This window comes from Apus apus, chromosome 1 (assembly GCF_020740795.1).
Source record: "Apus apus isolate bApuApu2 chromosome 1, bApuApu2.pri.cur, whole genome shotgun sequence".
NCBI classification, from domain to species: Eukaryota; Metazoa; Chordata; class Aves; order Apodiformes; family Apodidae; genus Apus; species Apus apus.
Window position 1 is genome coordinate 88,905,337 of NC_067282.1, and position 13,297 is coordinate 88,918,633.

The 13,297-nt window shown below is 41.4% G+C and overlaps 1 protein-coding gene across 2 annotated transcripts in view; it reads left to right on the plus strand.

Annotated features, from left to right (window-relative positions):
* Positions 1-13,297, plus strand: part of CXADR (CXADR Ig-like cell adhesion molecule) — a 42,031-nt gene that overhangs the window by 12,548 nt on the left and 16,186 nt on the right. For both annotated transcript variants that reach the window (XM_051639341.1, XM_051639334.1), the window contains exons 2-6: positions 7,999-8,168; positions 8,825-9,029; positions 9,395-9,550; positions 12,464-12,586; positions 12,924-13,062. In XM_051639341.1, coding sequence (XP_051495301.1) covers positions 7,999-8,168; positions 8,825-9,029; positions 9,395-9,550; positions 12,464-12,586; positions 12,924-13,062 — 793 coding nt within the window. The remainder of the gene's footprint in view (positions 1-7,998; positions 8,169-8,824; positions 9,030-9,394; positions 9,551-12,463; positions 12,587-12,923; positions 13,063-13,297) is intronic.

Sequence of the window (13,297 nt, forward strand, 5' to 3'; positions counted from 1 at the left end):
AACACCACCATATCAGCTAGACTGTGGCACTAAGTGCCACATCCAGCCTTTCCCTGAGCACATCCAGGGGTAGTGCCTCCACCACTTCCCTGGGCAGTCCATTCCAATGTCTGATCACCCTCTCAGTGAAGAAGTACTTCCTAATATCCAACCTAAACCCCCCCTGGAGCAGCTTCAGGCCATGCCCTCTTGTTTTGTTGCTAGTTGCCTGGGAGAACGGCCCAGTCCCCAGCTGACTACAACCTCCCTTCAGGTAGTTGAAGAGAATGATAAGGACCCCCTGAGTCTCCTCCAGGCTAAACAACCCCAGCTCCCTCAGCGTATCCCTATAAGACTTTCCCTCTAGTCTCTTCAGCAGCCTTGTTGCTCTCCTCTGGACCTGCTCCAGCACCTCAATAACCTTCTTGAAGCGAGGGGCCCAGAACTGTACACAGTACTCAAAGTGAGGCCTCACCAGTGCTGTGTACAGGGGGAGAATTACCTCCCTACTCCTGCTGCCACACTATTCCTGATATAAGCCAGGATGCCATTGGCCTTCCAGGCCACCTGGGCACACTGCTGGCTCACGTTCAACTGGTTGTCAACCAGCACTCCCAGGTCCCTCTCTACCAGGCTGCTCTCCAGCCACTCTTCCCCTAGTCTGTAGCGCTGCCTGGGGTTATTGTGGCCAAAGTGTAGGACCCTGCACTTGGTCTTGTTGAATTTCATGCCATTGTCCTTGGCCCATCGATCCAGCTTGTCCAGGTCCTCCTGCAGCTTCTTCCTACTCTCCGGCAGATCAACACTCCCCTCCAGCTTGGTGTCATCAGTGAACTTACTGAGGGTGGACTCAATCCCCACATCCAGGTCTTCAGTAAAGATGTTGAATAGGACTAGGCCCAGTACTGATCCCTGGGGGACACCGCCGGTAACCAGACACCACCTGGACTCAGCACCATTCATCATCACTTTCTGGGCCTGGTCACCCAGCCAGTTTTTAACCCAGCAAAGGATGCACCTGTCCAAGTTGTGGACAGTCAGCTTGATAAACTTCCACGTCTTGAAGCATTCGAGGAGAGATTGTATGGAACTTTGAGCAACCGGCTCTAGTGGGAGGTGTCCCTGCCCATGCGTGGAATTTGAAACTAAGTGATCTTTAAAGTCTCTTCCAACCCAAACCATTCTATAATTCCATTAAAATGTCTGCCTGTCACTTAATAACATTTAGATGCCACAGTTGGTCTACTAATGCCTTAAGAAGCATACTAGATGAGTGAAAAGAAGTTAAATCAGGCCATAGGAACAAAAGTCCAGCTTGATGCAGACATCAATGTGCCGTCAGTGAAGGAAGAGTTGGTGTGTCAACTACAACAGGAACTTGACCCATACAAATTGATAGGTCTGGATGCTATCCACCCTCGAGTGTTGAGAGAGCTGGCTGATGTCATTGCAAAGCCACTCTCCATAATCTTTGAGAAGTTATGGAGATCAGGAGACATTCCTGAGAACTGGAGGAAGACTAATGTCACCCCCATCTATAAGAAGTGTTCCAAGGAGGACTCCGGTAATTATAGATCCATTAGCCTCACTTCAGTTCCTGGGAAAGTCATGAAGCAAATCCTCCTGCAGACTGTCACAAGTCAATTGAAGCACATGATGGGAAAAAGCCAACATGGATTTACCAGGGATCAATCATGCTTGACAAACCTGATCATCTTCTATGACAAAGTAACCTGCTCGGTTGATGCAGAGCGAGTGGTGGACATTGTCTGCCTGGACTTTTTCAAGGCTTTTGATATGGTCCCCCACAGCCTTATCCTGGAGAAATGGGCTCGTTACAGCCTTGACAAGTGGTCTGTGCAGTGGGTGGGGAAATGGCTGACAGACCATACCCAGAGGGTGATAGTAAATAGTTCCTCCTCAAACTGGCAGCCAGTCACAAGTGGGGTCCCCCAGGAATCACTCTTGGGCCCAATGCTGTTTAATATCTTCGTAAGTGATCTGGATGTTGGGATCAAGAGCACCCTGATGAAGTTTGTTGACAACACCAAGATGAATGGAGAGGTTGACACTCCGGAAGGGAGAGCCACCCTCCCGGATGGCCTAGATAGGATTGAGGAGCGGTCTAGCAGGAACCTCATGAAGTTCAATGGGGAGAAGTGTAAGGTGTTGCACCTGGGAACACATAACCCAGGAGTGCAGTTCAGACTGGGATCCACCTGGCTGGAGAGAAGCCTTGTGGAAAGGGACCTGGGGGTTTTGGTGGATAACAGGCCCAACATGAGTGAACAGTGTGCTGCAGTGGCAAAGAAAGCCAACAGGAGGCTGAGCTGCATCAACAATGACATCACCAGCAGAGATCAAGAAGTCATCATCCCACTCTGCTTGGCACTTGTCAGACCTCATCTGAAGTATTGGGTTCAGTTTTGGTCCCTGCTCTACAAAAAGCATGTGGACAGGCTGGATAGAGTCCAGAGAGGGGCCACAAGGATGATCAGAGGACTGGAGGACCTGCCATATGAGGGGAGGCTGAGAAAACTGTTCAGTCTTGAGAAAAGAAGGCTTTAGGGGGGACTTCATTACCATGTTCCAGTACTTAAAGGGTGGCTACCGAGAAGTTGGAGGTTCCCTATTTACAAGGAGTCACATGGAAAAGACATGGGGTTATGGGCACAAGTTGCTCTTGGGATGATTCCAATTGGACAAAAGAGGTACATTTTTTCACCATGAGGACAGTTAAACATTGGAATAGTCTCCAAAGGGAAGTGGTACGTTCCCCCACATTGGACAGTTTTAAGTCTCAGCTAGACAGGGTGCTGAACCATCTCATGTAAATTATAGTAGTACCTAGAAAGGTTGGACCAGATGATCCTTGAGGTCCTTTCCAACCTGGCATTCTATGATTCTATGAACTGTTCCTGATTTGAGTTGAAACTGAAGTGAGGTGAGGCTTGGGAAAGGTTGGAGAAAATGTCACTGTGTGCATTGACTTCATGTAGCTCTTCAATGCAGTTACAGAGTTCTTTATGTTGGACATGACTTCAGTTGTTCAATGTTCTGCTCCAAACAGAGTCAACACTGAGCATGTTGGTCTTGACTGTGTCAGCTGTCACTAAATGACCTGTTTTATTTTTTGAATCTTTACTGTTCATGTACTAGAAAAAGCTGCTCACGTTACACTTACGTCCCTTGCTTCTTTCAGCTTTGGTTGGGTTTTGACTTTGCTAGCAGGGACACTGCATGCCTGGGCAGTATTTCTGTGTTCCTCCCTTGATAGACTGTTCTTGCTTCCTCTTACTTAGGCCGAGCTGCTGATTGATCTGCTTAGTTTCCTGAGTGTTGGGATGTACTTCTTGTGTGACTAGAAGCTGTTGTCCTTAAATACCTGCCAACTCTCTTGCACTCTTTTGCCTTTTGGTACCGAGCCCCACAAAATTCTACCTACTGAATATGTCAGCCTGCCCTTCTGAAACACAGGGCGTGTACTGGATGTGCGTTCCTCCGGATTCTGAGCTCCACTATTTCATGGCCACTACAGTCAAAACTGTTGTTGATCCCATCCGCAGCAAGTTCTTCCTTTCTTGGAATTGCTTTCAACAAAAGGATCAAATGGGTTGACACATTTAGCAACTGTTTTTCCCTTAAATCTTCCAGAAGCCTCCTGGATTGCGTGTGTCCTGCTGTGTTGTCCTTCTAGTGCATACCAGGGAAGTTAAAGTGTTGCACAATAACCAGGTTCTGTGATTTCAGAAATTTTCTGGAATTGCTGAAAAAGGCTTTATCTGCTTTCTTATGCTGATCAGATGGCTTGCAACAAATTTGAACTGTGGTGTTGCCCATAGGAACCTTTCCTGTAATCCTGGTTCACAAGCTTTTAACTAGACTGTTGTCTGTCCCATAAGACAGCTTTTTTGTGTTCCTGCTGCTCTTTCAGGTAGAGGGCAGTTCACCTGCTGTTGTTTCGTTCCCAGCTTTCTTCAAAAACCTGTGTGCATCCATGCCAAAGCTCCAGCCATCAGCAATCCCACATGTCTGATTTAACTCCAGTGTCATAGTTCTGTGTACAGGTAATTGAGATTTATCCTTGCCAAGGACTCTCTTCTTCCTACCAACCCAACCCCATGTACTTAACATGTCTGAGTCTCTATTCCCTCCTGTAACTGCAAGCTTCTTCCATTCCCAGATAGACCTCTCATTTAAAGTGCTTGTTACCAGATTTGATGAGGGTGTTCCTAACCTGCTTTGTCAAGTGGATCCCATCTCTTAACTTGACAGCCCTCATTTCTCAGGGGTACTTGTAGCCATAAAAATTAAAGCACTGCCTGTCCTGCAGCAAGATGTTAACTTGAACGATGTTTCCAAAAGCCTTTTCCGCTTCCCATGAATGAGCAAGGAGAGCAAATGTCCCCTGGGGTCTCATGTCCTTCTCCTTTGCCCCCAGAGTTTTCTAGTCACTCTTGCTTTACTTCAGGTCTCTTGTTAGAAGCACAGGTGAGTAGGTAGTAGTGACAGTTTTAAAAAACCCCACAAACAGACAAAAGGCAGGAGTAGCAATAATACTAAGGGGTAATAGTTTCATAGTCAATAGTCCAAGAGTTGGAGAAGCCTTGGCAGTTTCTCCAACATGCTGAATCTGGGCAAACCTCCTTCAGTAGCATCTCTAACAGCTGCTGTGTGTGTCTTCTCTGTGGTAGGAGATTCCCTAGTAATATTACTTGCCACTTTCTTGTATTGCTGCTAATGCTATATGCTTGTGTTCTTAGCGTGGGAAAGAAAATGTGGATCAATAGTATAATAAAAATGAGGCACTAGGAGATGTGCAGTAAGAAGAGAACTGAGATTTATAAAAAATCTCAGAGAAGGCTCACACCAGTGTTTGGATGCCTCTTGTATTGGGTAATGTGTGCTGCAACCTTCACATGCAGGAATTATTGTTGAGAGCTGTCCCAGGGTTCCTGTGCTTCATCTTCCATTGACATGTTGAACTTGGTGATCTTAAGGGTCTTTTCCAACCTAAATAATTCTATGTTTATGTGCAATCAATGTGCATGAACATACTACTCACTTTGAGTTTCAATTTTTGCAACATTCTTCTACGTGGGATAAATGTCTGGACAGCCACTTTAGGCTTTTTGGTTCTGCTTTTATTTGGCTTGTGGTTGTTATGTTGTCTCATATCCTTTGGATCAGAGAAATGAGTGCTGTAGTAGATTCTCAGACTGGACAGCTTCTAAAGCACTTTAAGCAATGTGGTAGATAGAAATATTTTAGCCTAGTTTCCTAGGACGGTGTCTCTAATGTAGTACTTCCAACTTTTAACATATTTTTTTTTTCTCCATTCGCAGTATACTTTACCTAGTTCCCTTTCTCAGCATTCTGCCATCTGAAGAAGGAACAGTTTGTGTAATGTCCACTTTGAAATGATACTCATATAGAACTGTATGGCAGTTAGGAAGCAGATGAAGAATCTTAATACTTCTTGGCTATGTCAAAACAAATAAATAACTTCAGGGACTTTTAGGTGTACTGGACTATTATTTCTGCTTTTGGATTTGATTGAAATTGTCAAAGAGATGAACAAGGAATGTCAGAAGAGGAAGATAAAACATTGATTATACAAGTCCTGTTTGCTTAGAAAATTAGTCAAAAACACACAAACACTTTTCTGTCTGGTTTGTTTCAGCCATATTGTGTGTTTGAGCAGGCTTATTTTTCAGGGGCTTTATAGTACTTTTTAGTAGTACAGATGTGTTGTTGCGTCTTCAAAGTATGATCTCTGTTACACACTACCCAATATGAAGTGGCAGGTGTCAGTGTATTCCTCTGTCCTGAAATACTGAACACTTTTTGAAATCCTCAGCAGATCCCTTGGAAGGGAGAGCAAATGTGTGTTCTGTGGTCATCTATTGTGTAACTTCAAATGGCAAAGTAACTGTTAGTGGAAATGCTGTCACAGAGCTGAAGTATTGCTTCAGTGACTAACTCTTATTTCAGAATGCAGGCTTTTAATTTTCCACTTTACAGATTTGAGGCTTTTAAGGAGGTAACATCAGTCACTAAGCTGTCCTTGACATCCCATCTCACTTCTTTGATATAGGAAAAAGAAAATGCAGAAATGCATTTTGAAGATGAACCTGAGAATATTGTGTTACTGGACACTGATGAAGGAGTGGGGGAGAGGGGAACAGAAGAGTATGGAAGCCACTGAAAAACAGATTAGGAATTTGCATTCTTTGGTATTGTGCTTTATGGAAACATGAATGTACTCTGAATCTACCCATTTCTAGAGACGATGGGTAGCAGTAATATAATCTTTGTTTACGCAAAGCTGACCAAACTTAAGGATTACATTGTTATATATTCCACTTGTCAAATTCCCTTTTTAAGAGGTTTAGAATGGCTAGTTTTACACTTAGAAATCTGAAAGGATCCTTTAGAAGGAGATAGCATCTGTGACAAGTCAGCCAGTATTCATGGAGATCAGTATAATTTAGGAAATAGTATTAATTCAGTCTACTAGTGGAGAATTAGTCACTCAGATTTGCTTACTGTGGTCAAAAAAGAGACAATACAAGCATGTTAGAATTATCTTTGAAAATAATTACGTGGGTTGGTAAGAAACATTGCACCAAAATCTCTTTTGTACCTCAAGTTAATGTTTCTTAGGTTTTTGGTTGGTTGTTTTTTTTCCTGGGATGAAGGTAATGCAATGCAAAGTAATACCATGAATGATAAGCGCAGTTACCCTACCTAATTTGTAACAGTATGGCTGCAATTAACAATTGTGAAGGTCTGTTCTTGGACACTTTTGTCTGGAATTTAGGATGTCAGGTGCTTACAGATCACTTTGCTTTGACATCAGAAAAAGGAATCCTAAGACTTGATGCAGCACAAATTTTTAGTAAGATAGAAAGGTAATTGTAACAGTCTGATCTACTGCAGAAATGTGTTACAGCTTTTCTACTATATGGACAAGCCCAAGTTAGGTTGTAAACTTACTGATTACAGTAATTTTTAATTTTATTACATCTGAGGATATGATTCTACAGATGGACCAAACTGATCTGTCTTATCACTGGCCACTCTACTTGTGGCCTTGCATCTGTTGTGGCTGTGGTAACATTTGTGTGATTGTGTAGCTGTGATTGGCAGCAACCTGCACACATCAAATTACTCTGAAAATCTGAGCTTGGTACCCAGCAAGGTGGATAAAACAGTGGATGTACAAATGCCAAATCTGTTTCCATAATGAGCAAAGGGAGTTTTCCACGTTCTGGTAGTAATTGTTTATAACTTGATAAGGGAAGCCTATGTTTGTTGTAAAAAAGGGGGGAATCATGATTCAGGCTTTTTGAATAATTATTTTTGGGTCATTGCACAGATGCTTTTTCAGGGCTGAATTGAGGAAAATCTGGTGTTTGGAAACATGATTTTGCTTAGAGAGTGAAGATAAGGATTACACAGCCCTATTTTTAGGAATAAGACAAGCAGAAAGGGCGAACAAATCTAAAATCTTACTGACATTTTTGGAAAGGATTAATTTGTCCACTCCCTGTAGATAAAACAGCCCTTATACCTCAGGGCAGAGAAACTTAACTTGATCTAACCCAAGACTTCACAATAATCATGTCCGTACTGGCAAACTTCATCACTGTTTCATGCTTCTTATTTTACTGATGAGGAATAAGTGGTAGGGTGATTTTTCTAGTAACTTGAAAAAACAGTTGCCGAAAATAGTTATTTATTTAGCTTTGTATGGGACTTGAATTCTACAAAAAAAATTGTATGGTTTGAAAGTTGTAACTGCCTATAAATTATGATTCCAAGTAAACAGTGTTCATTTGTGGCATTATGTTCAGTAACATACTGCACAGATTAAGTGGTAACAAGTCTGACCAATTACATGATTTCTATGCAGAAAGTCTTATGATGCGTTTGAATGTATACCAATATATAATAGAACACTTGCAGTGCAAACTACATGTGAAGTGTTTTCAAAACAAAATTGTATTTTTATAGGTCTAACAAGAAGCCTAACCATAACTCCAGTTGAGCCATCAATGTTTGAAAAAGCACAAGGAGAGAAAGTTACCTTGCCATGTACTTTTGTACTCTCAGAAGAAGATGAAGGCCCACTAGATATTGAATGGGTATTGATACCAGCAGATAATCAAAAGAAGGAACAAATAGTAAGTAGAGGCTTTTTTGCATAGTGTTAATTCAGCTGTTTGAGTAGTTGTGTTAACTTCATTACTGACTTTTTACACTACCACCTTTTTAGGTTGGGATGCTTGTGATCCTAAATTACTTTGAAGCACTAGTGATATGAAACAGTGGAAGCTTTGGAAGAGCAGATTTAAGTGTGAAATGTAAAAAAAATCGCTATAAACTTGTCTTCTAAAGGAGAACTCTAAAAATTCATTAGTTAGAGAAAAAAAATCTACGCTTTTATACCAGCATAATTTTCCCAATTGAAAAGTGATTTATGAGAATTTTATTTTAAATGTATAAACTCTTTTTGTTAGTTATTAACTCTTCCCATTCTTTGGAAACCTTATTAAAAAGATGACTCCTTTTGGTAGAGATGTTTGACAGAATTAAGAGCAATTTAGACAGTTTTTCTTTAGCTAAAAGTCAATGTTGACATGCTGCTACTTGGACAGGTGTTTGGTTGGAGTGTTCGTTAGAGTATTGCACGTGATGTTTTTAAGATTGAGGTATTTGGCTGTGTCATACTTCTAGGATTATTTAAAATGTTAGAAAGAAATTGCCAAGAATCTGCACATACCAAATTATTTAGAGTTTTTAAATGTCAAGTGGATTTCTGATTATTTTTTTTTCATAGATAATTATGTATGCTGTAGACAGGATTTATAATCATTATTATGCTGCTATGACTGGGCGGATGCAGTTTACTAATCCTGATCCCAGATCTGGTGACGGCTCGCTGGATATCCTGAATTTAAAGTCAGCAGACACTGGTACATACCAGTGCAAAGTGAAGAAGGCTCCTGGAGTTCAAAGTCAAAAATTACAGTTGACTGTACATGGTAAGATAACGTTTTTCTTGAATTTTCAGTGGCACTTTTAATGTGTTCATTCCATCCTATATTTGAAATACAAAATGAAAATGTCTCTCAGGCAAAGTCATAGTGAATCTATAATTATGCATCCATTATTGAGACTTTGTGGGGGGTGGACATCATTCTGTTCTGGGGGATGAAGGGAATAATACTCAGAATAGTGAGTATAAAAAAAAAAAATTACTTGTGGCTTGTATTTCATAGAATATCTTCCCATCCATATAAATGATTTGTTGGACAAGCTTTGTCATCAGCAAAATGACCTATTAGAACACGACTAGTAAGCATTTTTATTGTGACTATTATTAATTCAGTAATACTTTGTTTATTAGTAAAGCCAGCAAGAACTAAGTGTTCCATTGAAGGACCCCAGGAGATTGGAAAAGATGTTATCTTGAAGTGTGCATCACAAGAAGGATCCCCACTTTTGTCTTATGACTGGAGAAGAGTATCTGGCACACAGGAACTTCCTGCTACTTCCATGCTGAGTACTGTCAAACTTTATTATTCTGAAACATGTAAAAGATTGCATTTGTAGTTTTGGGGAGCTTATCAAGCTTGATTTTAGTATAGACCAATCAAAATAAGTGACAGTTCTGCCCTTGTACTCAATAATAAAAATTACTTGGAAGCAAGCTGGGTTTTTTTTTTGTTTTGTTTATTTTGTTTTGTTACTTTGTTTTTTATTTCATAGTGGGCAATGTTTCAGGCTTTAAGTTGAGATTCTAATCATTAAGCTTCAGTCATGCTCATCTGTGCATGAGTGTTGTGAGTTACCTTGCTTGGTAATGTTGGCTGCTTTTGTGCTCAGATGGGCAGTGGGAAAGAGGCAGAACAGTCTAGACCAGTGGTAAGAGCTGCCTTCAGGGAAGTGGAGATAAAAAGCTTAAATTTTATTACAGAATCACAGAATCCTAGAGTTTGGAAGGGACCTTTAAAGATCATGTAGTCCAACCCCCTGCCGGAGCAGGGTCACCTAGAGCACATCACACAGGAACATGTCCAGGCAGGTTTTGAATGTCTTCAGAGAAGGAGACATCACAGCCTCTCTGGGCAGCCTGTTCCAGTGATCTGTCTCTCTCACAGTAAAGAAGTTTTTCCTCACATGTATGTGGAACCTCCTATGTTCCAGTTTGCACCCATTGCCCCTTGTCCTATCACTAAACATTACTGAAAAAAGCTTGGCTCCATCATCCTGACACCCTTTACATATTTGTAAACATTGAGGTTGCCCCTCAGTCTCCTCTTCAAGCTGAAGAGACACAGCTGCCTCAGCCTTTCCTCATAAGGGAGATGTTCCACTCCCTTCATCATCTTTGTGGCTCTGTGCTGGACTTTTTCAAGCAGTTCCCTGTCCTTCTTGAACTGAGGGGCCCAGAACTGGACACAATATTCCAGATGCGGCCTCACCAAGGCAGAATAGAGGGGGAGGAGAACCTGCCTTGAACTACTAATCACACCCTTTCTAATAAACTCCAGGATGCCATTGGCCTTTTTGGCCACAAGGACACATTGCTGGTTCATGGTCATCCTCCTGTCCACCAGGACCCCCAGGTCCCTTTCTCCTACACTGCTCTCCAGCAGGTCAGCCCCCAACCTGTACTGGTACATGGGTTTGTTCTTCCCCGGGTGCAAGACTCTACACTTGTCCTTGTTGAATTTCATCAAGTTTCAGCCTGTCCAGGTCTCGCTGAATGGCAGAGCAGCCTTCTGGTGTGTCAGCCACTCCTCCCAGTTTAGTGTCATCAGCAAACTTGCTGACAGTGTCCTCTGTTCCCTCCTCCAGGTCATTGATGAGTATATTGAACAGTACCAGTACCCATACTGACCCCTGAGGGACTCCACTAGATACAGGCCTACAACTAGACTCTGTCCCATTGACCACAACTCTCTGAATTCTCTCCTTCAACCAGTTCACAGTCCACCTCACTATCCAGTTGTCCAGACCACACTTCCTCAGACAATGTCAAATGCTTTACTGAAAGCAAGATAAACCACACCCACTGCACTACCATCATCTGTCTACCTGGTTGTGTCCTCATAAAAGGCAATCAGGCTGGTTAAACATAACTTCCCCATAGTAAAACCATATTTACTGCTCCTAAGGACCCTCTTATCCTTGATATGCCTAGAGACAGCACCGAGGATAAGTTGTTCCATCACCTTTCCAGGGATGGCGGTGAGGCTGACCGGTCTGTAGTTACCAGGGTCCTCCTTCTGGAGTGACATTTGCTTTCCTCCGGTCCTCAGGCACCTCTCCAGTTCCCCACGACTTCCAAATTCAGATGTGGTTTCAGTGTAGTTGATTTTTAACAAACAAAAACTGACTTCTGGAAGTCTCCTTTAGACTTCTATTGTCTATAAGAATCTGTAATATCTTAAAACGCAGATCTGTGAAAATTAGTTACATATGAAGAACCTCATACTGTTCTTAATTTTGATCTTTCCTCCTGGTAGTGCTGTTTGATATCTCTTACTGTTTTGACAGTGCACAGTTGATCACTAATGTCCTTCTCAGTACCGCTCAATATGTTAAGCTTGTGTTGTTCTTCCCTTTCTCTCCCCACATCCCAAATTTGTCTCACGGTAACAAAAACAATCAGTTGACAGTATCAGTCCTGGACAAGAGTGACTGAGGAAGTATGCAAAAGTGTCATGTATCTTGATAAAACAAATGTTTGCTTTGGGCTTGTAAATATCAGTTTGGGGACACTGAACATGTTCTCAAGAACCTAAATAATGCTTGTTCAGCAGGAGGAGCTAAGTATTTGTGTGGTGCTTTGCTCCTGTGAGGTAGTCTAGTGCTGATCTATTCGCAATTAAAGCATGCAAACTATTTGAAGCTCCTGTGGTAGAATCTCACAAAAGTAGCTGTCAGTGGCTTTGGAAGCCCTGAGGAAATACTCTTTTTGAAAGTTTTCACTGATTCCCTGCTCTGTCAGCATAGCTAGGCTTAATTCATCACCCATTGGAATGCAATGCTTAGGTTAGACGCACCTCATGGCGAACGTGGGTTCTGCAGGCATCTGAGCTGGTTGTGTAGAATCGGTTTAGACAGAGAAGAGCGGGAGGTACCCCTGGGATGCAGTTAATCTTTTGTATTTTAGAGTTCTGTGTTAGTATGAGAGAACTTGACACTTTAAGCATTGTTCCTTTCTGTTGACAGAACTATTAGTTGTAGTCTTAATATTAAAGTCATGCTGGGGAATAAATTTCTAACAAGGCTTTTACAAATAATACTATTTTGCATCATAATAGACTTCCGGGTTTTATTTGGGTATGTTTTAATATGGCATTTTTTAGTTCAGACTTCATCTGTGTGCTGGATTAATAATTCTATAGTATTTAATATGAAATGAAACTTGGGAAAAGAGTAAACCTTTACCTTTTGTTCTTTGTAGATAAAAATACAGGGGAACTTCTCTTGAAAAATGCCTCTCAAGACTACTCTGGTACATACCATTGTGTTGCCTCAAACAGAGTTGGCACGGATGAATGTTCTGTTCAGCTGAATGTCACCCCTCGTAAGTGTTCGCTGTGCAATGGTCACAGAGTTTTATGTATTAAAACTGAATAATCTTGCTTCTCTGAACTCCTAAAAGGTTTAAAAAAACAACCTTGTGTAACTTGTTGGTTGCCACTTCAGGTCTGTATTTCACATAATCTTGCTATTCATGCAGAAAGCTGTAACTTGTATTACTGTTTTAAATGCATGTGACTGAAGCATACCTTCTGTGATTCAGTGATACACTCTTAACCTGGATCATGTGGAAACAATGGTTTTGATGTTGAGATGAGAGAAAAGAAGCTGGTCATATAAATTTGAAACATGACAACAGTATTGTTATTTATCTATTCTAGCTATAAATACAGCTGGTATAATTGCTGGAGCTATTATAGGAACTCTGCTGGGTCTGTCTGTACTGGGTTTTCTCATCTTCTGTTGCTGTAAGAAACACAGAGAGAAGAAATATGAGAAAGAAGTACATCATGACATCAGGTAACGACATATCTCATTTCTGAGCAGTATTGTTTGAAGATTAACTTCTAAATATGTATTTCTGCAAGTAAGATACTTAACAGCTGAGACTTCTGTCTTAACATGGAAAGCTTATTAACATACTAAGGGCTTGTCAGAGAACTTTTGGTTTGAATATGGCACGGGCAGTCATGTCTGTTTTCAGTAAAGATTTTAAAAGCACTTGAATTTTTTTAACTTATAGTAATGTATGATC